A 24,116-nucleotide genomic window follows, 5' to 3' on the forward strand; every position below is an offset into this window, starting at 1 on the left:
TATACAAATATGCAAGCTACGTAAGTGTTTTATGCACCGCACTCCGCCATCCGCCACAGTCTTTCAGACGTCATTCAATGAATCAGTCATCACTCAGCAAGGGAGCAACATGATCCTAACTTATCAACCCCGAGTCCGATAACCACTAGCGCTCGGTAAGTTCTGCAAGCCTAGTATCCCGACGACGATTGGAGCTGTGCGAGACCGCAGTTTTGGGTCCATTGGCGTCCAACATGAGTTATTATAATTCATCACTGGTTGGCTCTGGCAATGAATGCACCGCGGAAGATGTGATGGGATCCGAAAGGAAGTGTTATGGGCCAATAGGCCTCTGCCCAGCTTATCCCTGCCTGCCAGGGCTTTGCGAAGCTAGACATGGGCAAGGGAAGCTGCCCCTGGAGCTAATAGCCACCCTTCAGTAGCGCACCCGCTAAGCAACCCCTGCTCAACGAACCTTTTGGCTCCAGTCCGCTCCACGTCTGCATCTGCGGCTTCATCACAACGACCGGGTGCTCATCACGAAGACCGACAAAGAGGGAGTGGGGTGAGCACCGAGACCCCCAGGAGAACCGACTCTTGGGTTGCTGCCGGGGGTTCATCCACAGACCACACTGCTGCGCCCGCCAAGGGTAAGGGCCCAGATTCGAGAATAACACCTCGTCCATCCCCGGAAACCCGTCTTGGGTTGGATTTTCTTCTGATCGATCTGCGTCCACTGCTCGCTTTTGCAGGCCTTCCAGGGCGAACTACGACAATTCTATCGGAAACTTGATTGCAATATACGTTCACCGTGCCTGGAGTATTCTTTCATTGCTCGCTCCAGTCGTCTCAATACAGCGCGAGTTCGGCCTTCTCACGAGTCACGGCATCAATTGATCTCCACCCCAGTCTGGGTAAGCTACATTCAGGATCCCTAATACTAGTTTGATTTATCAAGAAGAATCAACAGCTGGGATTGTAGCGAGTGCGCTTTCCTGGAAAGGAGGAAGAGGACCGGTCGGTGTGAGTTGAGGACCTGAACGTCAGTCATTCCTGTCATCTCCCATTCCTGGCCCCTCGAATCGTCAGGACCGCCTTCCTTCCTTCCATTCCAGCTCCAGCCCACCACAACAATCGACAGACACAGATCGCGTCCTCTCCCCCCATGTACACATTGCCAATGGCAAACGTTCTTATTCTGACATTGCACAATTAGCGATTCTGCTTCACTGCAAACTCACTCGACTCATGATACACGCCCCCGGCCGGGCCACTGATGATTGCGAAGCCACTTCGTCTGGCTTCAGCCTACGCTCCGATGATCTGAACGATAAAAACCCATTCACCCACAACATGCAGGACAGCGGATCGAATCGACCCAGTCTGCAGGTCGCTCCTCTCGCGCTGAATCGACTCAACAAGGGCGGGACTCAGCAGTACCCGTACAAGCAATCCGAGATGACGCCCCCCCAAACACCAAGCTCCTCACAGGAGGATCTTTCGGAAGACCAGGGCTCTCCAACGTTCCACAACTTCCTGCGCGCCCACTATCCCTTCGACAACTCAGCGTTGGATGATTCGAACATCACAATGCCGTTGGACCGAGGCGATATATTGATGGTACACTCGATACACACGACTGGCTGGGCGGATGGCACGCTGCTGGCGACCGGCTCTCGAGGCTGGGTGCCAACCAACTACTGCGAATCATATGAACCGGAAGAAATCCGGGGTCTTCTTCACGCCCTCATCAACTTTTGGGACTTGCTGCGGAGCCCATCCGTCGATGACCGCGAGCTTTTTAGCTCCCAGGAGTACCTGCGAGGCATGATTGCGGGTATCCGTCATCTTCTGCAGCGCACAAATTGTCTTCACAAGGAATCAAGTACTGTGCAACGCAGCGACCTCGTGCGGAGATGTCGCAAGGAGATCACCTCAGAGACATCATCCCTCGTCCGCGCTGCGAGGAGAATGCAAGAATTGCAGCATGGGACACTCGACCCACCGCAGGATCCCAATGATATTTGCGACGAAATGGTTCTCAAGGCCTGCCAGATCGTACTCAAAGGTGTTCAGCTCATCGATACTCTGGAAGAGGAAAGGAGGAACCGCGCGCCCGCCTCCGTACGGGTCATGGACACTGTGACAGAGGGATCAGTCGCCTCCTCCTTCGACCTAGCACAGTCCCTCCCTCTGCCACTGAACAGACGTCTATCATCGTTCTCTCGCCCACCAACCCGCACCGAACCCTCCCCTCAAGGGCACCGCGTATCTTCCAGCTTGTCGCACCGTGTCTCGTTGGCCGGGCCCTCCTCCTACACTAGGCCTCAGTTCCTCGTGTCAGAACGTCTGAGCCGTAGCCATGACGCCTTCCTTTCTCACATTGGCTCGTTCATCGGGCGCTTGTCTCTGCAGTCTCAGTCCTGTCCCGAGCTGGCTTCGGCCATTAAGCAATGCGCCAGTAGCGGCAGTGAGCTTTTGGCAGTTGTCGATGCTGTCGGCACCCACAGCCACTCGAACTGCGCTGCTCTGGCGCTTGCTCGCTCTATCCTCTGTGAGAGAATCCATGAATTAGTGCATGCGGCACGGGACAGTCTGGTGCAAGCTGCTTCCGACGAGGACCTTATTATGCCGCACGGAAACAAGGAGCTGCTCATGTCGGCTACAGGCTGTGTTCGCTCTGCCGGTGATTGCATCGCTAAGGTACGGAATGCGATCGAGCGCCTGGGCGATTTTGAGCTCGTGGAGCTGGAGAGCAGCGGACTCGACATGGATCTCAGCATACTGGATGCAGCCGCCCGCACGCGCGAGCGGAAACAGTCTCACGTTGGTCTATCGGAGACCGCCAGTGTAGCAGAGTCAACTGGCACGACAGGCTCGCGAACACCTGGTCCTCGCCATGCCCACACACCTTCACTGGACAAGCCGCTGCCCGAAATTCCGGCCATGGAACTTTCCCAGGAAGCGAACCCCTCACCGCCTCCCTCGCGCCCCGAATCCCAGCATAGCCAAGGGAGCAGACTCAATTCGCTGCCCAAGCTCTCAACTACCTTGCCACCAGCGGCCACAGAGAACTCTCATGATCATGAGTATCTTCACTCGACCCGCGTTGACAGTATGATCGCCTCAAGCGCCGGAAGCAGCGCCACCTACCTCAGCCGCGATTCTGAGACCAGTATCGTCTCGCAAGCGTCGACTCGTGCCACGACCCCTGACCACACTCTTGTACCCCGGCCGAAACCTTCCGTGTCGGAGCTCAGTGCTACCGCTAGCTCAACTCTCACTGAGGAGGTAGAAGAAGTAGAGTCACGGCTCATGGAGAAGACATATGTGCACGAGCTCATGTTCAACAAGGAAGGCCATGTGACAGGCGGCTCGTTGCCGGCTCTGGTCGAGCGCCTCACAACGCATGAAGCGGCGCCCGACACGGTCTTTCTGTCCACGTTCTACTTGACGTTTCGCCTCTTCTGTACGCCCACAAAGCTAGCCGAGACCCTGATTGACCGCTTTGACTACGTCGGCGACAGTCCCCGCATGTCCGGGGCCGTTCGTCTGCGCGTGTACAACTTTTTCAAGGGATGGCTTGAGACTCACTGGCGTGATGAGACAGACCGTGAGGCACTCGTCCTCATTCTGCCCTTCGCAGAGGGTCGCTTGAGCCACGCACTCCCGGCTGCTACGGGTCGCCGTTTGGTCGAGCTCGCCAAACGGGTCTCGAGTGGCACCTGCTTAGTGCCCCGGCTCGTGTCGTCCATGGGCAAGACCAATACTGCTATTGCACAGCACATCGCCAGTGACACACCACTGCCCCCCCCAATCACGTCGAAGACTCAGCAAAATGCCCTCAACGCCTTTAAGGCTGGAGGCTATACGCCGAGCATCTTGGACATTGATCCTCTCGAGCTGGCGCGTCAACTTACGATCAAGCAAATGAGCATCTTTAGTTCAATCATGCCCGAGGAGTTGTTGGCCCAGAAGTGGATGAAGAACGGGGGCGTCGAGACACCCCATGTCAAGGCTATGTCTTCTCTGACTACCGGCATCTCCAACTGGGTCGCATGCACCATTCTGTACACTGAGGAGATCAAGAAACGCGCCGCGGTTATCAAGCAGTGGATCAAGATTGCCAACCATTGCTACGAGCTGCACAATTATGACAGCCTCTTGGCCATCATGTGCACTCTTCAGAGCACCACAATCAGCCGCCTGCGAAAGACATGGGATCTCATCTCGACAAGGCGAAAGGACACTCTGAAGCCTCTGCAGGAGGTGTCTGACACATCATTCAACTACAAAGCGCTCCGTGCTCGCCTGCATGAGCATGTTTCGCCGTGCCTACCTTTCCTCGGCATGTACCTGACAGACCTGAGCTTTGTTGAGGTGGGCAATCCAGCGACAAGGCAGATGACTCACGGAAGCGAGACTGGGGATCAACGAGCCAGTGGGCTGACCGTCGTCAACTTTGACAAGCACTCTCTGACCGCCAAGATCATTGGCGAACTGCAGCGCTTTCAGATACCTTACCGACTGGCAGAGCACGCAGACATGCAGGAGTGGTTGTCGGTGCAGATTGACGGCGTGCGTGAAAGTGGCAAGGTGAACGTGCAGCGCGAGAATTACCGCAAGAGTCTTGCTCTCGAGCCTCGCGAGACTGTACCTCGTACAACCCTTGAGCCGATGCCCACGCCCACGCCCACGCCCACGACGTCCCGTGGAGACTTTTTTGGCTGGATGACGCGTGAGCGCAGTCAGACCAACACGCCAGCGCCGCTATGATCGGCACTTGCCGGCTGGCCGGGTGCTCGGCGTATATCTTTGTGAACTATATTCGACTGGTTACACATTCACACACATTCTTACATGATACCCATTTTTAACACTTTACGCAAGACTCAAACACTTGTTCTTTTATCGAATTTTTCAATGTCACAGTTTCCGGGCCACGGAGACCAAGGGACTGCGCAAGCAGGCTCGGCGTATCATGTTGTTTCACGGCGTTGTTTGGACTGGAGCGGGACTCTGGCGCGTGTATTGGTAATGCGCTACATTGGGCAGCATTGGGACATGGGAACGGACACGGATGCAGGCTCTGGGCCTCGGGACACCAAAAAGGGAGTGTGATATTTTGACGGAGTCGCTAGGACTGCACATGAAGTCAGAGATGTAGCTTGCATAGGTGGTGAGGATGAAATGAAAGTGTATTCAATGTCAAGCTCAGTGGTCCATGGCAAAGCGATGGTACAGAATTTATCCATTGGCATTTACATACGGCACTCACTCATTCTGTGGCTGTGCGTAATCACTGCTCGTACGTAGTAGGCATATATGAGAATCATACCTAATGAGGCTAGTGAGTCCGAATTCACTACTCCCCCCTCCCCCCCCAATGTCCTACTGGTCAAAGGACAAAAAGTATTAAAACATATTCACGCGGTCCCAGCCCTCTTGTCGTCAACGCCCACGACGACATCCTCAATGGTCTCGTCAGAGAACTTGAGATCCTCCTCGACACTGACGGTGTCCTTGATGCGGGTCAAGATGACGGGGGCGCCGACGACCAGGCTGGCGCCGAGGATGGCCCAAGTGATGGTAAAGAGGGTGTCGTACGAGACCTTTTGGGAGTCGAGGGCGAAGAAGATGCAGGCACCGAGAGATTGGAGACTAGAGAAGCGCGCGTTAGCATGAGGGTAAAAGACAGAGACGTGAAGCAACGTACCCCTTGTAGAAGCCCGCGAGGTTGGCGGCCTTGCGCCCCGAGTTGGAGAGGGCACCCATGTACCAGTACATGCAGGTCTGCCAGACGGCATCGTAGAAGCCGTAGAAGAAGTAGAGGAACATGGGGCCAATGTACTTTTCGCCGCCATCTGTCCAGTCGACGAGGTGGTTGGCCTTGTACTCGTCGGTGGAGGCCTCGGCGCGGCTGACTTGCTTGGACTGCCAGGCGTAGCCGCCGCCCCAGATGCCCATGGTGAGGACGACGAGGACGACAAAGGAGACCTTGGCGCGCAGGCTGCGGCGGACGTTGGGGAAGTCGAGGGCGTAGCCGAAGACGATGGCGCCGACAATCTGGGAGAGCCAGTAGAGCAGGCCGTTGAGGGAGCGGGTGCGGATGTTGAACATGATGGCGTTGACGCCGTTGGTCTGGTAGGTGTAGAAGATGTTGGAGGCGAAGAACATGGGGAAGAGGAGGATGATCCAGGGGTCTTGGTAGAGGGTCTCCCAGAGGCCGATGAACTCTGTCTTCCACGAGGGGTTCTTCATGAGGATAACCTTTGTGCCGTCCTCACGGATGACCTTGTCGGCGTTGACAAGGAACATGGCGAGGATGAGGCCGATGAACATGAGGACGATGAGGCCGGCGTAGGTGCCGTCGGTGACGGCGCCCGAGGTCTTGTTGATGTTCTGGGCGAGGGGGATGAGGGAGCCGATGACGCCGCCCATGTTGAAGATGATCCAGAACCAGGAGATGTAGCGGCCCTTGAGCTTCTCTGGGGGGTAGGACATCATGATGGCGCCCTGGGCGGTCCAGAGCAGGCCGGCGCAGACACCGAGGAAGCAGCCGGCAAAGACGACAAAGGCGAAGCTCTGAATGTGGTTGTAGGCGAGGAAGGAGGCGGCGTAGACGGCGTAGCCGAGGCCGCCAAAGGACAGGGTGAGGCGCAGGCCGAGGACGTTGGCAATGGTGCCGGAGAAGAATCCGACGACGGCGAAGACGCCGTAGAGGGCGGTGTTGGCGTACTGCTGGGCGCGGGCGTCGACCTGGCCGCCGCCACCGAGGCCGCTCAGGGCGTTGAACATGCCGGGGCACATGAAGCAGACGAGGGAGACCATGAGCAGCTGGATGGTGGGCGAGGCGTACCAGATCTCCTTGCCGCGGAACTTGAAGCCGCGGTAGATCCAGCCATTGGGGCGGTCGACGTAGACGTCCGAGTGGACGTCGCTGTCACGTTGGACCTCTGGGGCCGGGCCGGTGGTGACCTCGTTCCTCTTCTCGTCGGCCATTGTGTTGTTGGAAAGTGGTGAGTGAGCGCGTGCGACGACGAGCAGGTGGTGATGCGAGGGTGAGAAGAGAGTGGAGGCGACGCTGGTATTTCAATCGGGTTGTTGATGGCCGATCCTGGCTTTCCTGGCTTGTTTTTCGGCTCCTGTTAGTTGAGCAAGCGAGCGATCGAGCGCGTGCAGATCCAAAGAGTCGTCGTACCAGGGGAGGGGGGGAGGAAGAATGATATATAGAAGCAGTTGGGGTGGGAAGAGAAAAAAAAAGGGTCCTGAGCAGGGGTCTCTTGGCCCGTCTAGTGAGGTAGTATCTTAGTCGCAGTGGCTTGAGATGGGGTGAGCCAGAGCTACGTGACAGCCGGCCGGTGGTGGTGAGGAGGAGTAGTAAGAGGAGGGCAAGTCGAGCTGGAACGCGCCATGGGCGAGGCACGCAACGAGCGCGCTCGTCCGTACGTGCAGTATGTCAGGTTGGGAGCCGGCCAACAAGGGATTTGCAGCACACCTCGGGACGCATGTCAGATGTGCTGGTGACAACATGAGTGTTGAGTAGGCAGAGAGAGCACTCAGTTGAACCCAGGCCTTGTCCATGAGGTTCAGTCTTGAAATGGCGGGGTCTCGCTGTTACCAATGTTGCAGTCGCGCCGCCGCCGCCTGCCTGCGTGTATTGACAGATGAGGCTGATAAGGCAGGCACAACAGGGACTCCATGTCACTGCAACGAGTGCGCGCACGCGACGCCGTCACCCTGGAAAAACCGCCCGACAATTGCCGCTGCAGCGGCTGCAGGCCTGCAACCTCCAGTCCCTATCTGGCGTTACCCCAGATAAGGTGCTGCGAAGGACCGAATGCTAGGTGCTGTGATTGGTCGCCAAGACACGCTGATCGCCAGCCATCCGCCGGTGTGTGCAGTGCAGCACGTCCGTCGCCTGGGCAGGAATCAGTGGCGCTCCTGCCTTGGATGGGCAAAAGAGTCAACTTCATGTCCAGCCCATTTTCTTTCTCATCGACATCCAAGGACCAACTCAGTCTGGGAGCAACATGGGCTGGAGCACGAGGCTCCGAGCAATCTCCAGCCATCCCCCTATCGTATGCTCCACCATGCACGCACGCACGCACGCACGCACGCGCAGGGCCCTGTTGCACCCGCACCGCGCCCGCTCCCGCGTCTCTCACGGGGTCCACAATGTAACGTTTCGCCAACAAACGTCCGTCCAGTCCAGCCAACGACCCTCCCTCCGTCGCTCGATGAATTGGTAGGGACACTACCGTGGACTAGCAAGTACAGTACGCACGGTTGGTTGCCAACAACACATCAATCACACTTCTCGCTGTCCGGGGTACGTGCCAGCGCAAGCGCCACCTGTTGCACGCCATCCCCATGTCGTCAATTGCCTATCAATGGCGCTCGTCTCGTCCCTCCACTGTCCGTGATTAGCTCGCAGCGCGTCTCGGCCATGTTACATTGAGCCGCACCAGCAAACCATGTTGACACTGACAGCTATTGCGAGTACGCAGATCTCCAAGGTCGAGGTTCGACACCGAGCTCCTGGGTTCTTCGTTATCATCACTGCATTGCATCTGCACTTTGATAACCCATGCCACGTTATCGAAGCACCCGAAATGGATCCGTACGTACTTTATTTTAGAGACGACACGATGCGGCGGACCCCACGCTCCACGATGGCATTGAAACGTCCCTCTTCCCTCGACCCGGGCGAGCCGTCATCGGCAACTTACGTACTAGTCTAGTCTCGTCACATGAAACTCTGTTTCCCCTTTGCGATTGATGCTCATGGACGGCGGCTAGCTTGAGGCCGAGCATCAAAACCTACCCTGAACCATGCGACTGGCTTGCCAGGTGCACGTCACGCCGAACTTGCCCTTGGCCACACACACACAAAGAGGCTGCCTACCGGGACGAAGTAATGGGGTGATCTCGTACCCAACGACCTGTTGCTTCACTCTTCATGAAGAGCAGCATCTTGCCGATTGGTACTTGGTCTCCGCCCTGACGCTCAGTTGGGCTGGGAATGTACAAAGTGACAGGAATACTGCATATACGACCCCCCTAAGCGAGATCAGGCACCCGACTTGGTGGCCACCACAAACAGCCGGGGGTACGGCAGCATGACCTTGGCGTCAGCCTGCGCCGGATAGACCTCCTTGATCTTTTCGAGGTAGGCCGCGAGGTAGGCCTCCCTCTGGGCGTCGTCGAGGACGGCGAGGTAGGGGGCGAGGCCAGTGCCCCTGACCCACTCGACAATGGCCTCGTGGCTCTCGAGGATGTGAAAGTAGGTGGTGCGCCAAATCTGCACGTCGGCGCACAGGGGCCGGAGGCCGTCGTAGAGCTCGACAGGCGCGGGGAACTGGTCGCGCTTGATGCCGGCGCGGCGCATGGTGTCCTCCCAGGGGGTGCCGGGGGCGTGGGCGACGTCGGCCATGGCGCGGTGCGAGGGCTCGGTCATGTTGAAGGGGACCTGGAAGGCGAGGACGCCGCCGGGGGCGAGGTGGCCGACGAGGCGCTGGAGGACCTCGAGGCGGGTGCCGTTGGGGAGCCACTGGAAGACGGCATTGGAGAAGTACAGGTCGACGGGGCCCGGGGGCTGGAAGGTGGTGACGTCGGCCAGGTCAAAGGAGACGCCGGGGAGGGTCTGCCTGGCCTTGCGGAGCATGTCCTGGGAGGTGTCGACGCCGGCGAGGTCGGCGGCGGGATAGCGCGCCGCGACGACGGCGGTGGAGTTGCCGGGCCCGCAGCCCAGGTCGATGATGCGCCGAGGATTGGCGACGGGCACGCGGGCGAGGAGGTCGCGCGAGGGCTGTGTGCGCTCGCCGAGGAACTTGGAGTACTGGTTGGCGGACCATGTGTCTGCGGCGGCTGGGGATGAGGAGGACATGGCGCGGGACGCGGTCTTGCGGCCGAGCTGGGTGATGGACGATCTCCAGAGGTGGGACATTTGCGTATGAGTGGTACGGTACAGGCGTGATGTGAGGGTGACTGATGCTCATCGATAGCAGGTGAGGAAATGTCGTGATGGTTCGTTCAGTGACATCAAATGTTGTATATATATATGGATGGATGTGTTTATATGTATCCGTATGTGTATGTGCGCTTATGTGCATGAGACGGCAATAAGATGCCGGCGAAGCAGGGATATATGCATGTACCGGGGCTGGCGTTGGGGGACTCGGCGCAAGGAGCGGCGACCGAGCTGCGACGCGAGGACTTTATGCTGCTCGTTTTCGGACATGCGAGTCGAGGTATAAATGATTCAGCCGATCATGGAAGTATTACTATCAAGGGAGAGGCCTCGGATATGCTGCGCTGGGATAATGTCAATGGGCTTGCTGCTAACTCATTTGATCTGGGGTAGCCAATTGCCCAGATGGAGTCGCGCAACCAAACGGCGCGGTGGGGCGCTTTCCCACTATGGCAAGATCTCGACGCATACGCGGCGCTGATTGGCGGAGTGCCCAGGGCCCTGGACCGCTGGGCCACGGCGCTCTCCCAGCGGCTCTGACAGTTGCAAGCGCTATAACGTGTCCTTGTACTCACTCTTGTGCTCAGCCCAGTCTCCAGTCTCATCCCTCTCCATACACACCTTTGTCTGTCGCCTTGCCATCCATCGACTGGCGATGTAGATGGTGCTCATGTCTCGTGTTGTGGTGACAGTCACAGCTCTTGGTTGAACAACCACCCAGGCTACGCCATCCAACCGCATGCTGCCGCCAGGATGTTTGACAAGTCGCGCCCTGCGGTTGACAAGATCAGTCAAGGCGGCTTGGCGCGTTTGCTTGGCCGATCCGCCCAAGTTCCAACAATTACGGATATGACACATATACATGTACGTATATATATATCTATGTATGTATAGCAATATAGATGCAGCTTCCCACAAACCGTTTACAGCATCCATGGCCACCGACATGTCCGCCCACGACGGGCCCTTGACCATCCGCACCCACCGCCCGGGCGACATGTGCATGATCGCCCACCGCTTCAGCGCCGAGTTCTGCGCGGCCCCCTGGAACTACGACGAGCGCTTCGAGGCCCTCCTCGGCCGCTCCGTCGCCGGCTTTCTCGACAACTTCCACCCGGCGCGCGACAGGTGCTGGATCGCCGAGCGGGATGGCGTCTTCATGGGCTGCGTCGCCCTCGTCCAGGACCGCGACGACGACCGCGCCGCCAAGCTCCGTCTGCTCTTCACGGACGACAGGGCGCGCGGGACAGGCGTCGGTACGGCCCTTCTGACCGTTCTTGTTGCTTTTGCCAGAGAGGCGGGCTACGAGTCCGTCTCCCTCTGGACGCAGGCTGCCCTGCTTGGCGCGCGACGTCTCTACCAGCGGGCTGGCTTTGAAATTGTCGAGACGGAGGAGCATGATCTCTGGGGGCCCAGGATCGTGGGGGAGATATGGAGGTTGGCGCTGCAAGGGGCGGGCGCAAAGTAGTACTCGATTGACATTACACAGGGTCTATACTCCTGAACGAGAGGCAGGACCAGTTGTATCTTCTCCTCCACCTCCACGCGAGGCATGGGACGGACGCAAGGAGCGCTTTCGCCATAGTCGTACAAGTACGTACACACCCATCAGTCTAGATGTGACTTGTCGTCCTCGTACTCCCCGACAGCCCCAACACCCCGGCACGCCCTGATCAGGCTCAGCCCAGCCGCCGTGCTCGCCCCGTGCTCCATCTGGCGCGTGAAGAAGGCCTCGCCGCCCATGATGCGGACCGACTTTCTGCGCTCCTTCTCGGCGACGCTCAGCTGCGCGCCACCGCCGCCACGTCGCCTCTGCTCCTCCGCCTCTCCAGCCTCCATCTCGCGCAGATACCGGGCCCGCAGGGCGTAGCGCTCGTCCCTCTCGCGGCGAATGTGCGCGGACCCGACGCGCTGCAGGGCGTACCGCACCAGTGACCGGAAGCCCATAAAGACATGCTCGCTGATGAAGATGGTGATGGGCAGCGCCCACCAGGCGCCGGCCCCGATGCTGCTCGCCCCAAAGAGGTGCACAATGGCCCCCGTCGTCAGGCTGCCGGCCCAGGTCAGAAAGTCGAGCGAGCTGATCCAGGGGCCGATGCCGTCGCTCCGCACCGGCGCCGGTCGCTGGTGCTCCATGGCGATCTTGAGAAGGTCGGTGCGCAGCTCGACAATGTTGTTGACCAGGAAGCCGATGCTGATCAGCGGCCAGACGGGCGAGAAGAGCGCCAGGTAGCCAAACTGCAGCACAATCTCGGCAATGTCCTCCTGCACGTCGTACGGCGTCCGCGTCGCCTGGTCCCGCGCCGACCGCAGGAAGCGCGCCTCCTCCTGCGCAAAGGGCTCGACGTCGTCCGTCGTCGGCATCGTCGTCGTCGGCGCGCGGTACGTGCGGTACCACGCGTGTAGCTTGCGTTTCGCCACGGGCAGCACGTTCTCCTCAAAAAAGGACGACACCTGGCCCGTGAGCGCGAGCGCAATGACCTCGTCCCGCAGCCGCGTGGCGTCGACGACGCCCCCCACGGCGTGCGAGCTGCCCTCGCCTTCCGCGAGGAACCGTTGCCCCAGCTGACCCAGGAGACTCCTCGTGTGGGCGCTCAGCCAGGGCACAATCTCGTCGCCAAAGGGCACGTAGACAAAGGCCGTGATGAGGATGGGCAGGTAGTTCGTGATGATGCTGAGGACAAAGTTCTTCTGCGTCAGGGACATTTCGTAGTGGTCCGCGGTCCGGTGGTTCTCGTAGTCGGTAATGGCCTCGGCAACGCGCTCGAGCAGGCCGTTGATGCGCGGCAGGACGAGGGCGAGCATAATGGTCGGCACGTACTCGACGACGCCCGGGTAGCCGCCCGTGTAGCTCTCGGACAGGAGGATCTCGAGCGCGAAGACGGCCACGATGAGTGCGCCCAGGAGGGCCGCCGACAGCGCGATAAAGGGGATCTGCAGCAGGTGGCGCAGGACCTGCTTGTGACGGGGGAAGTGGTGCCGCGGCTCGCCTGCGCCGTCGACGACGATGCGCTCCCACCGGAACTGCGGCCGGTTCACCTTGACCGAGGCCACGTTGCGGACCCGCCAGCGGATGCTGAGGTCAACCTCGCGCACCTTCCAGTACTCGAGCGTCACCGTGCACCAGACGCAGGTGAGGATGGCGTAGGTCAGCGAGTAGCGGCCCCCGAGGTACCAGGTGAGGACGCCCGTGACGGCGGGAAAGGCAAGGCACACGAGGTACGTCTGGATAAAGGCAAAGTAAAAGGCCACCTTGGACCCGTGGAGGTCGCGGATGCGGTCCAGGTCCTCGTTGGTCAGGAACAGCCGGCGGCTGACGTGCTTGAGGAGGGCTTGGTTGGCCGCCTCGTTGTGCAGCGGGAAGATGGACGTGACGTTCTCCCACTGTCCGAGTCCGGGCGTGATGCCGGCGCCGCCGCGGTCCTTGGGCCAGTTCACCAGGTGGTAGACGGAGAGGAGGTCCTCGGCTTCAAAATCGCCGTCCACAACGGAGTCCTTGGTGCCGCCAGGGTGCGTCTGGACGATCCCGTACAGCCAGTCCTTGACCCTGGGGGAGGCTTAGCATGACGACAAAGGACTGGGGGAGAGAGAGAGGGTCAAGCGTACCTCGAGCGGTAGACGTATTTGCCGAGCAGCTCGCGTGGCGCCTTGACAAAGACGAGCAGGGTCTGCTCATAGCCAGCGCGCGCCTCCGTCAGGAGCCCAGCCGTCTCGAGGTCGTCGATCATGACGGTGACCTCGCGCTCGGCCGTCTCGGTGTCTGCACGCGGTCAGCGTGTGCTCGGACGGCTGGCTGGCTGGCAGGATGGCTGGCAGGCTGGCAGACAGGACGTACCAACGTTCTTGAAATCGTACACGATCACGTACTTGTCATTGTACCGTTCCATGTGGCCGCTTGCTGCCGGGACGGCCGGGAGGCACGCCCCTGTCGAGCCGGTGCCTACTCGCCAGATGGCCATGCCGGTCTTTAGTATGTATATGTATATGATGAGAATCTTAAGGAGCCATTGAGGTAAAGGAAAAAAAAAAAAAAAAAAACCTAGGTAGGCCTCCTGATTCCTGAATGGAGCCGCATGACGTCCAGCGGCTCCAGCCCTACGGAGCGCGTACGCGTAAGCTGCTCCACGCAGCACAGCCGCCAAGCGAGATTCGACGAGACGTCCATCATCGCCTATTTTATATATGTGGCATGCAGTGCATATTCATACGTACTGTTCTTATTCTGTACACGTACGTAGTTGTGTTCCTCGAGTCCCTTTGCAAACCGCACTGTCCCAGCCGCACGCCCAACTTCCTTCCCGTGTCACTCAGCCCTGGGACGTGTCCCTGTCGATCACGGGCGCAACGCATGTCAAGTCCAGCAGCGACTCGTCCACATGCAAGCAGTCGTAGACGGGCGGCTCGCCGCTCGGCACGATGATCGTCACATTCTCCACCCGGATGTTGCTGCATCGCTGCACGCTATCAGCACACCAACAAATCACATCAGATCGACTGCCAGGGACACAACTCACATCGTCCGCGCTGCACACGAGCGTGCCGGCACGGGGATCGTACGCATCTGACGTGGTGCCCCACATGTTCTTCATGGTGATGTCCTCGATGGTGAGGTTCGCCTAGCTCATCTGTCAGCATCATCCCTCCCTCGAAAGCGCAAAGGCCCGCGCACCGGAAACTCGTTGCACAGCGTCTGGTTCTTCTGCCCGTAGCACTGCGTAATGGTGATGGCGCGGTCATTGTTCTCATGATGGAACAGGTCGTACGTCACGTTGCGCACCCACCCGAGGCCGCCGCCGCCGTTGAGGTTGTCCTGAAAGTCCGTCTCGACGCCGGGCCAGACCTTGATGCGCGCGCCGTCGCTGGCGTCGCTCATTGAGATGTTGTAAATGTGCAGGTTCTCGACAATGTCCGTCAGCCCCTTGTACTGCCCCAGCGAGCCGATGCTGATGCCGTGCGAGCCGTGGCACACGAGGCCCTGCACGACCACGTTGGTGCTGTTGGGCTTGAACGAGACGCAGTCTGGCTGAGTGTCAGTGGACCGAACATGTCTCACCCAGGCCAGCATTTTCTCTCTCACCGTCCGTGTTGTTGATGACAGAGTCCTGGATGACCACGCGGTTGGAGCGGTAGGTGTCCCAGCCGTCCGAATTGGCAATCTTGACACCATCTGTGGCCTGTCCAGCGTGAGCATCGACTCTGCCCCCACCAGCACTCCAGGGCGACTCACCACAGCCTCCAGCTCCATGTTGCTGACGATGATATCGGTGCTGTTGGCGATAAGATTGAACCACTGCGCACGCAGTCAGCCATCATCTACCCCTAGACCTAGACGAACCACAAACTTACAAACGGCGGGTTGCGCATCCTCAAGTTGGACATGGAGCCGCCCTCGAGGCCCTCAAAGACGAACAGGAGTGGTCTGCGTAGCTGCACATGAAATTGTCAGAGAGAGGCATCCCTCCCATCACAGCACACCCACGCACCGTGGTGTTGGTCTGGATCTCCTCCCAGTACGCCTGCCCATGCCCGTCGATCAAGGACTGGTCATTGCCCAGGTCGCCGTAGATGTTGACGTCCTCGCCGCCAATCTGCCAAAAGGCACTCGTGTTCTGGTAGGGGTACTTGAAGCTGTGGTCCGCCCAGTAGTACACGTCCGTGTCGTCAAAGTGCACCTCGCCCGTGATGACCACGTCGACGTGCTTCAGGAAGGTGAGGTCCAGAGGCGACCCGATCCAGTACACCTGGTCGAGCACGACGGTGCCGCCGTCGTTGCACGCCTCAAAGGCCCTGAGGATACGCGGCGCGGCGTCGTCGCGCGGGTGGCAGCCGGCCCGGACGTGGCAGAAGCGGTCATCGTCACGGGGCGGCGAGACGGGCAGGGCCTGGCCGGCGTGGTAGGGGAATGGCTCGAGGACGGGCCGCTCGGGAAGGCCTTTGGGGCGACCGGCGTGGGACAGGGGAGAGAGCAGAGCCAGGACGGCGGCGGCAGCTATCGACTGGACACGCATGATGAGTGTGCGTTGCGATCAATGGATGCCGCGGCTGATTCTGAGGCTCGGTTTGCTGCCAACTGGGTCTTATGTGAGCCGAGTCTGCCATCCAGTGCGCACGTAGGCCTGTCACCCCATCCAACTGGCCCGCGCCATACGTGGAAGAATATTATCACGTCTCGTCCTTCAGGCCATGGTGAATCGGCATCAAAGTGCCGTGGCCCATGTCAGTGGGCACGAAGAAGATGCGAAGCGCGCGGAGAACCAGACATGCCCCGGATTCGCAATGTAACCCCCGATGCATGAGGGGGGATCCCCAACTTGAAGCGACGATTCAGCCGCCCAATCAGGCCCCAAAGGTACGCATGATCGGTGTGGAGAAGTCCGCGTATCGAAGAGGCTCTGGCAGATTCGTGGAAAGTTTGTAATAAATCTTGTTTGTGGTTGTATGTACACGTATGCCCCGGCTGATGCTTTGCAAAAATCCAATGTCGAATCCATCCTGAACGCCTTTTTGAAATGCAATGTCGCCATGGAGTGCAATGTCCCTTCTAGTGCCCCAGGAGGTTGAACAGGCTCGTCCTGGGGTCGAGGTGCGCGTTGCCCTCAAAGGTTTTGCGACGCTGCGTCTCGCTCTGAGAGCTGTTGTACTGCGCGAAGCGACTGTCCATGACGTTCCGCGACCGGCTCAGCTGGGAGCCGACATAGTAGGCGACGATGGAAACTGTCCTCTGTTGTTAGTGCATTGTATGCATGTCTCTGGGGCAGGGATGACTCACCAGAGCCGGCGACGACGAGGAAGGGAACGACTCTGGCCGCGGCGCCAGATGGACGGACGGGTGTTGCGGTTGTTGTTGCTGCCATTGTGTTTGTGGCTGGTTGTGACTTGGGTACTTGGTGTACTTGAATCGTAGTGTGTGTGTGTGTGTGTGTGTGTGTGTTTGTGACTGTGATGCCTGTTATGATGCTTGTGTTTGTCATCACCAGCACACCGTCACACAAACTTATATACTCGCATGCCGTGAGGTCGTAATCCTACCTCATCCGAGGCCATCATGATCACATCCTGCCCTGTCCGACGCGTGGCGTGATTTTCGTATGGCCATGATGCTGGGTTGGGCGTGAGTGGCGTGATGTGACAAGGCGATGGAATGGCGGGCAGTCGAAAAACGAGGCCCCGAAACGGTAGCAGGATCATGCGCCCGCGGGATCGCACGGAAGCAAGCCAGGGGACGGTCAATTCAATGGACGGCCTGCATTCCAGACGGCGCAGAATTGTTCGTACGTGGCGCACGGGGTGACGGGACTCGCCGCATGTCGTAGAGGGGGGGAGGCTTCGGCCGGGGCCGAATGACGGGTGGCTGTCACGTGCTTGGCTCGATGCATCGGGTCAACGGCCTTTGGATTCATCAGCCTCAGCCCAGCCACAAATCAGGAACGCATCACCACCACCGACCCACTATTAAGCGCTGGGCAAGCAGCCTAATTAGCGGGTCTCATACATAGGTCTGATGCGGCGCCCATTGAAGAGGAGCTTCTTCCCGGGTATCCGTATAAGTCAGAGAACTACTACCTATCCTATCATGACAGAAAAGACCTTGCATTCTCGGTACCGTACTGTCTGCAAACTTGGTCGTTGGGTTGGGTCGACGGTCTGGCTGGCCCAAGATGTCAAGTACGACAGCCCCGCGTCCCGTTTCTGTTTGGGTACCCAGAACGTCCCAATATCGAGCTACAAAAGTACGTACTCGGACTACAGAGGGAGCGGTTCCCACATGCTCCAGCCGAAAGATCGCTGTTGCCGAGTACCTCTAGACAAGTCCTGTCCAAGAACACCCAGGCAGACGTCCTGTCCGCATAGCTCTAGACTCCTTGACTCTCGACGGTCCTCATGGGACGCATACAAGTCGTATCTATACACCGCAGGGCATGACTCTGACGGAACCTCGCAAATACCTAATGGACAACAGACTACCGAAGCAGATTGCTGCAGACGACCGTCCAACTTCGTCTGTCGCGATGGATTATCTTCACAAAAACAACGTTGTTCATACCGGTGAATCCATAATCACTGGCTCTGGTGATTGTCACGTTTCAGTTGTTTCTTGCTCGCTCGAGTAGACATTTCTCCAAAGAATATGCTTGTTGGCGCAACCGATGACACGCCATTCTCGCAACTCGAGAAGGACGATGAGACGCGCCCTGTCGCAAGGAAGGTTCCCTCTGATAGAGCCATTCACATGTCGCGCCCCGTACCTCCAACTAAAGGGCAGCTGATACTGTCGCTGATAGGCAACCCGCCGCCCGAGCTTGTGCCACGCAGTACAATCTGTGCCAGATTCTTCGACGAAGAGGGTGATGTTTGCCCGATCGCACCATCATCTGCATGCAGGAACTAACACACCGTGATAGGGCAATTGGTAAGGCTCCGTTCCTATCCCGAGCCAGTCCTTCGAAGATCGCATCACCCAGGTGCAAGGGGAGGACAAGGAGCTGCTGCTTGTATTTGAGCACAGCCTGCTTTGGTGGCGACCCGAGAAGAGGCCGACAGCCAAAGAGATGGTGTATGATGATTTCCTCATGCAAGCATACTTTGCCGCTCAGTCCAGAGGTTAATACTTGTACTTGTAGTTTGCGAGAAGATGGGCGTAAAGATGGAAGAAGAGCGTTTTAAACTCTCGGGTATTTACGGCTAGTGCCTGACTTATGGCTAAAACGTCATTAGTCAGAATATCAGTCGGACCATCTTAAAGTGGGACACTGCCGATTTAGTCATGATGTACTGAACTGTCATCGAGCGACGGAGAACGAACTCGTACTTCCACGCCCCAGAACTTCATCAATACATCCTCTGCAAGACCACGCTTCCGATGAACGCCAGCCGCAGTCCGACGAGTCTTTCCCTGCTTCCCGCCTGATCGCACGAGATGAACACACCTCGTTTCCTCGCCCGCGTGGCCGCGCGCGCACCCTGTTGCCGCCGTCCACTCTTCGCCACACCCATCTCGTCCTTCCACAGCTACCCGCTCCCCGCGCAAACGACCACGCCGCCTCGCAACGACGACGTGCCCGAGACGTCAATCTCATCGCCCTCCCAGCAGCAGCCGCCGCCGTCGCAGAAGTCGCCACCTCTCCCCAAAGTCCACGAGACTCGCCCCCTCAAGCAGCAGCCGCCTGCGCCCACCGCACAGCAAACACCGGCTGCCGCACCCACGAACAAGACAGAGACCAAGACAGAGACCGAGACGGAGGCGCAGAAGCCCAAGCCCAGGAAGCGACCCACGCTGCGCCCGCGCAAGGCCGCCATGACGCTGACGCCCTCGGCCGTGGAGCACCTGCGCGAGCTGCTCGACCAGCCGGAGCCCAAGCTGATCAAGGTTGGCGTGCGCAACCGGGGCTGCAGCGGGCTCGCGTACCACCTGGAGTACGTGGACAAGCCGGGCGCCTTTGACGAGGCCGTCGAGCAGGGCGGCGTCAAGGTGCTGATCGACAGCAAGGCCCTATTTAGCATCATCGGCAGCGAGATGGACTGGGCCGAGGACAAGCTGAACCAGCGCTTTGTGTTCCGAAACCCGAATATAAGTACGTGTCAAGACAGCTCCCCGGGAACTAAGTCGTTGCTAACCGTGCGCAGAGGAGGAATGCGGGTGCGGCGAGTCTTTCATGGTGTAGACGGGTGCTGGACTGGCATCCACATCAGCATGGAGAGCAAGCGAGCATCGACCATGACCACATTGAACCATGACCACATTGATTGCATTGTTCGGCGTTAGGCTGGGAGCGGCACAGATCCGCGCATGGGTATATCACGATTCGTCCACTGATTGTATTACTCGTTATATATTCGATGATAATATAGACTTGGTGCACCACTTCTGAGCCTGATGTGTACATGCGGGCAGGCAGTCAGAGCCTAACTGTGTTGTGTCAAGCAAAATGTGCACAGACCGGACTGCTGGTAATTGCGGCGGGCAATTATACGGACCTGGGCCATGTCTGTTGCGATCAAAGTGACCAATAGCGTCACATGACACCGCGTGTAGTGTTGCGTGCAATGTCGCGAAGCTACGCATCCTGAGCCAGCTTCGTGAATCGAGCTTTTAATTTACGCTTATAATCTCAAATGAGCGCCCTGGCCGCTCGCAGGCTGTCTACTTTCGCACGCCAGAGGATTCACTAGATCCCAGAATGGCGACGGTCAGCCCGACAATGGCGTCAAGCCCAGAGCTCAACGTATACAAGGCGCCCTCATCACAGAAACGCACGCGCAATGCACACGTCGACATGACAGAGACCATTCACAAGATCGCATCCTCACCACGCGGCACACCCTTTGAGAAGCGCGTCTGGACAGCACTATGCCACATCCCCGACGGGTCGTTCACGACGTACGCGCTCCTGTCCAAGCATCTGGCCACATCACCCCGCGCAGTGGGCAATGCGCTGCGGCGGAATCCGTACGCCCCAGAAGTCCCGTGCCATCGGGTCGTCGCGACGGGCGGGAACTTGGGGGGCTTCAAGGGCAAGTGGCCGCGCAACGGGGAGGGCATCACAATGGATGAGAAGAGGGCGCTGTTGCGAGGCGAGGGCGTCAAGATTGATGGGAGCGGCAAAGTGCTCGGCACGCCATGGGTGTTTGGGAGGTGAACACATAGTAATTATGCATTTTGGGAGCTGAATACCTGGTACCTAGTAATTATGCATTTACATATTTTGATGCATCACGCAAGACGCGCATCCAAAGCCACCGGCTGTCATGTCGGCACAGAGTTGATCCGCGCCGGACAGCCACGGACCGGCGAATCCCGGGAGCCGAGCTCGACGGCCGAGCAACGCTTCCTGATTCGATCGTCTCGTGGAGCTGACACTGATACTGCCGTGCTGGACAGCTTCACTGTCTGTCTGCAGTAACCATCGTCATTTGCGCGCCTCGCCCCCCCCCTTCCTCCATCTCTTTCATCCTCTCCGCTCTCTTTTTCAGTCCCCAGGGACCTCCAGACAGCCCACCATGTTCAGATTCGCCTCGAGCCGCACCCTGGCGTCGGCGTTGAACGCCTCCAAGGTATGGGGAGCGCGCGACCCGCCCTAGGGGCATGGAACGAAAAATGCGAATACTGACGAACAAACTCAATTAGATTGCGCCCTCTGCCCGATTTGGCGCTGCCCAGCAGAAGCGTAACCTTTCCATCCACGAGTACCTCTCCGCCGACCTCCTGAGACAGGTAAATTATAGCCCAGAAAAATACATCTACGCGCATCGACGGCAGGACGAGACGACTGATCAAGAACACTTAGTATGGCGTGGGCGTCCCCAATGGCTCCGTGGCCAAGAACGCCGCCGAGGCCAAGCAGGTCGCGCAGAGCATCGGCAATGACGACATGGTCATCAAGGCCCAGGTCCTCGCCGGTGGGCGCGGAAAGGGCACGTTCGACAACGGCCTCAAGGGCGGTGTCCGTGTCATCTACTCGCCGCACGAGGCCGAGATGTTCGCGGAGCAGATGATTGGGCACAAGCTCGTCACCAAGCAGACGGGAGCCGCCGGCCGCCTCTGCAACAGCGTCTACATTTGCGAGCGCAAGTTTGCCCGTCGCGAGTTCTACCTGGCCATCCTCATGGACCGCCAGTCGCAGACGCCCGTCATCGTGTCGTCGTCGCAGGGCGGCATGGACATTGAGACGGTGGCCAAGGAGACCCCCGACGCCATCAACACGACGTACATTGACATCAACGTCGGCGTCACGGACGACATGGCGCGCGACATTGCCACCAAGCTCGGCTTCAGCGAGCAGTGCATCGAGGACGCCAAGGACACGATCCAGCGCCTGTACAAGGTCTTCCGCGAGAAGGACTCGACCCAGATCGAGATCAACCCGCTGTCCGAGACGTCGGACCACCAGGTGCTCTGCATGGACGCCAAGTTTGGCTTTGACGACAATGCCGACTTTCGCCAAAAGGAAGTCTTTGAGTGGCGCGACGAGACCCAGGAGGACGCCGACGAGGTGCGCGCCGCCAAGTCCGGGCTCAACTTTATCAAGCTCGACGGCGACATTGGCTGCCTCGTCAACGGCGCCGGCCTCGCCATGGCCACCATGGACATTATCAAGCTCAACGGCGGCCAGCCCGCCAACTTCCTCGACGTCGGCGGCGGCGCCACGCCCGCCGCCATCCAGGAGGCCTTTGAGCTCATCACCAGCGACCCCAAGGTCTCGGCCATCTTTGTCAATATCTTTGGCGGCATCGTCCGCTGCGACCACATTGCCCAGGGCCTCATCAACACGGTCGAGAACCTGAACCTCAAGATCCCCATCATCGCCCGCCTCCAGGGCACCAACGTCGAGGCCGCCCGCGAGCTCATTGACAAGTCGGGCATGAAGATCTTCTCCATCGACGACCTCCAGAACGCGTCCGAGAAGGCCGTGCAGCTGTCCAAGATGGTCAAGCTGGGTACGTCTCCCCTTTCTTCCTGGTATTGATCATGCTAACGCCGCGCAGCCCGCGACATTGACGTCGGCGTGGAGTTCTCCTTGGGTATTTGAGCAAAGCACATATAGACTGGCTGGCCGGGACGCGTTCCGTGTAATATATTCTCCCTGCGGCGGGCACGAGCAGGGCGCTCCGCCTGCTGAACTGGTGGATGGATAGATGGATCAAGGGAATCCGGGGGTACCGTTAGTGTTGTTTGAGCATCGAATCGACATGATATGCATACGAGCTGCGTAGTCTGTCTGCTGTACGTATTTGCTTTGACGTGAGCTACGTAATGCTACGTACGATGTCCGATGAGCCGCAATTCCCGCTCGGACATGTCTGAGGTCAACGTCCCACAAATCTCGGAAGACTGTCGCCGCATCGCTGTCAAAATTGTCATTTGTATTGAAGCGCAATGATGCTGCCGCTGGACACCACCCGAAGCGGTAAACCGACGGGTCTAATGTCTTCCTCCGAGCCAATGGCCGAACACCGACACAGCGCCGGGACAGCAGGCTAAAGATCCGCAGTCTCTTTCAAGATTTTCCACCTTGAGTACGTACCGAGGGCTTCATGAGTTCATGAGGCGCTGTACTACGTAGGGCTTTCCACTCCCGTTACGACAGAGGACGCTGCTGCCATTCACGCACGATGGCTCGTGGGAGAAAACACGTGAGGTGCCAGACTGCAAGTTCTGTGTAATTACCTGGTAGCTAGTCTAATTCGGTACCTTCAGCTCCGCTATACCCGACGTACCGCGTAAATCGAGTCTGCCCGACGCAGACGAGCCACGGCAGTGACCTGGGTAGCCTTATCCTCCCAATTCCGCAATACCCATCCGTGTCAATGTCAAGTCAGGCAGGACCCCTGCATTGACAGAAACTATAAGTAGCCAGGCTGACCTCCTTGGTCTCCTCTCGCATTGACTCGTTCTGCATTCCTCTGTATCCTCGTCGTGCCAGCTACACACACTCAAACCACCCATACCATCATACACCAACCACACCTCCACAGTACAACGAGATGCCCTCTCAACGCCAAAGCTGGTTCGCGCGCCACTGCACACCTGCTCCTCCCCAGACATCGACGCCGACCTGCCCCTGTGCAAACTGCTACTCTACCTTCACCAACGCTTCGCCGGTATCTCCTCCTCCTCCTCCTCCTCCCCGAGTCAACAGGACACAGTATAGCCTCGGGGAGGCCACCGGCTCGACGAGACATCTCCTCGATGCAGACAACGCTTCACTGCAGAGCTTCACTACCACTACCCACGTCGAAAACGCGCAGTAATCCTCGGGCAAGGACAGTCAAACATGCACGACAGGGACAGGTCTTGTGATCGACAACCTTGATAAGAAGCTTGTTGCCAATGCAACATTACCCCAGGGTCATTGCAGGAGCGCCCATGTTGAAAGAGGAAGGTGGTACGCGCCGCAGAGACACGCCCAGACCGCGGCTTATTGGTGCAGCGCATTCACCCGCGGGATGGAGGCTTGGGTTTGGTGAGGGGGAGCGCAGAAGAGACGGGATGCTGAGTCGGGGACGAACTTAGCCGAGGGCTGGGCATGCCCGTCAGCTGAGACTGGCGCTTGGCCAGGGGCTGGAATTACAGACACACCTACGGGTAAAGGGAAAGTGGTCAGGGGCAAAGGAAAGTCTGGTTCCTTTCAAGCATCATGTTGCTGGCAGCACTTTTCCGTGATTG

The 24,116-nt window shown here is 58.6% G+C and overlaps 11 protein-coding genes across 11 annotated transcripts; 6 read left to right on the forward strand and 5 right to left on the reverse strand.

Moving 5' to 3' along the window:
• Positions 1–1,332: 1,332 nt before the first annotated feature.
• J7T54_005448 (Ras guanine nucleotide exchange factor A-like protein) lies at positions 1,333–4,755 on the forward strand (the record flags this gene model as incomplete). Its single annotated transcript, XM_051507669.1, has 1 exon — positions 1,333–4,755. The coding sequence occupies one exon, from the start codon at positions 1,333–1,335 to the stop codon at positions 4,753–4,755; it is 3,423 nt and encodes a 1,140-aa protein (XP_051361202.1).
• A 650-nt stretch (positions 4,756–5,405) lies between these two features.
• Positions 5,406–6,981, reverse strand: J7T54_005449 (Ion channel regulatory protein UNC-93; the record flags this gene model as incomplete). The annotated part of the gene is made up of 2 exons (XM_051507670.1): positions 5,406–5,640; positions 5,696–6,981. The coding sequence occupies 2 exons, from the start codon at positions 6,979–6,981 to the stop codon at positions 5,406–5,408; spliced, it is 1,521 nt and encodes a 506-aa protein (XP_051361203.1).
• A 2,071-nt stretch (positions 6,982–9,052) lies between these two features.
• J7T54_005450 (trans-aconitate 2-methyltransferase) lies at positions 9,053–9,928 on the reverse strand (the record flags this gene model as incomplete). Its single annotated transcript, XM_051507672.1, has 1 exon — positions 9,053–9,928. The coding sequence occupies one exon, from the start codon at positions 9,926–9,928 to the stop codon at positions 9,053–9,055; it is 876 nt and encodes a 291-aa protein (XP_051361204.1).
• A 958-nt stretch (positions 9,929–10,886) lies between these two features.
• Positions 10,887–11,420, forward strand: J7T54_005451 (uncharacterized protein; the record flags this gene model as incomplete). Its single annotated transcript, XM_051507673.1, has 1 exon — positions 10,887–11,420. The coding sequence occupies one exon, from the start codon at positions 10,887–10,889 to the stop codon at positions 11,418–11,420; it is 534 nt and encodes a 177-aa protein (XP_051361205.1).
• A 140-nt stretch (positions 11,421–11,560) lies between these two features.
• J7T54_005452 (uncharacterized protein) lies at positions 11,561–13,839 on the reverse strand (the record flags this gene model as incomplete). Its single annotated transcript, XM_051507674.1, has 3 exons — positions 11,561–13,499; positions 13,559–13,712; positions 13,788–13,839. 3 exons carry the CDS (start codon positions 13,837–13,839, stop codon positions 11,561–11,563), a joined length of 2,145 nt encoding a protein of 714 aa, XP_051361206.1.
• A 420-nt stretch (positions 13,840–14,259) lies between these two features.
• On the reverse strand, positions 14,260–15,960 carry J7T54_005453 (Protein SIP5; the record flags this gene model as incomplete). Its single annotated transcript, XM_051507675.1, has 7 exons — positions 14,260–14,406; positions 14,467–14,568; positions 14,622–14,971; positions 15,030–15,126; positions 15,180–15,242; positions 15,299–15,379; positions 15,436–15,960. 7 exons carry the CDS (start codon positions 15,958–15,960, stop codon positions 14,260–14,262), a joined length of 1,365 nt encoding a protein of 454 aa, XP_051361207.1.
• A 533-nt stretch (positions 15,961–16,493) lies between these two features.
• Positions 16,494–16,806, reverse strand: J7T54_005454 (uncharacterized protein; the record flags this gene model as incomplete). Its single annotated transcript, XM_051507676.1, has 2 exons — positions 16,494–16,666; positions 16,722–16,806. The coding sequence occupies 2 exons, from the start codon at positions 16,804–16,806 to the stop codon at positions 16,494–16,496; spliced, it is 258 nt and encodes an 85-aa protein (XP_051361208.1).
• A 2,063-nt stretch (positions 16,807–18,869) lies between these two features.
• J7T54_005455 (uncharacterized protein) lies at positions 18,870–19,614 on the forward strand (the record flags this gene model as incomplete). Its single annotated transcript, XM_051507677.1, has 2 exons — positions 18,870–19,524; positions 19,577–19,614. 2 exons carry the CDS (start codon positions 18,870–18,872, stop codon positions 19,612–19,614), a joined length of 693 nt encoding a protein of 230 aa, XP_051361209.1.
• Positions 19,615–20,151: 537 nt separating this feature from the next.
• On the forward strand, positions 20,152–20,589 carry J7T54_005456 (methylated-DNA-[protein]-cysteine S-methyltransferase; the record flags this gene model as incomplete). The annotated part of the gene is made up of 1 exon (XM_051507678.1): positions 20,152–20,589. One exon carries the CDS (start codon positions 20,152–20,154, stop codon positions 20,587–20,589), a length of 438 nt encoding a protein of 145 aa, XP_051361210.1.
• A 361-nt stretch (positions 20,590–20,950) lies between these two features.
• J7T54_005457 (succinyl-CoA ligase [GDP-forming] subunit beta-like protein) lies at positions 20,951–22,479 on the forward strand (the record flags this gene model as incomplete). Its single annotated transcript, XM_051507679.1, has 4 exons — positions 20,951–21,004; positions 21,078–21,164; positions 21,238–22,387; positions 22,436–22,479. 4 exons carry the CDS (start codon positions 20,951–20,953, stop codon positions 22,477–22,479), a joined length of 1,335 nt encoding a protein of 444 aa, XP_051361211.1.
• Positions 22,480–23,434: 955 nt separating this feature from the next.
• Positions 23,435–23,701, forward strand: J7T54_005458 (uncharacterized protein; the record flags this gene model as incomplete). Its single annotated transcript, XM_051507680.1, has 1 exon — positions 23,435–23,701. One exon carries the CDS (start codon positions 23,435–23,437, stop codon positions 23,699–23,701), a length of 267 nt encoding a protein of 88 aa, XP_051361212.1.
• Positions 23,702–24,116: the final 415 nt, after the last annotated feature.

Source organism: Emericellopsis cladophorae (assembly GCF_022114955.1).
Source record: "Emericellopsis cladophorae strain MUM 19.33 chromosome Unknown NODE_34_length_249702_cov_121_792324, whole genome shotgun sequence".
Taxonomy (NCBI): domain Eukaryota; kingdom Fungi; phylum Ascomycota; class Sordariomycetes; order Hypocreales; family Bionectriaceae; genus Emericellopsis; species Emericellopsis cladophorae.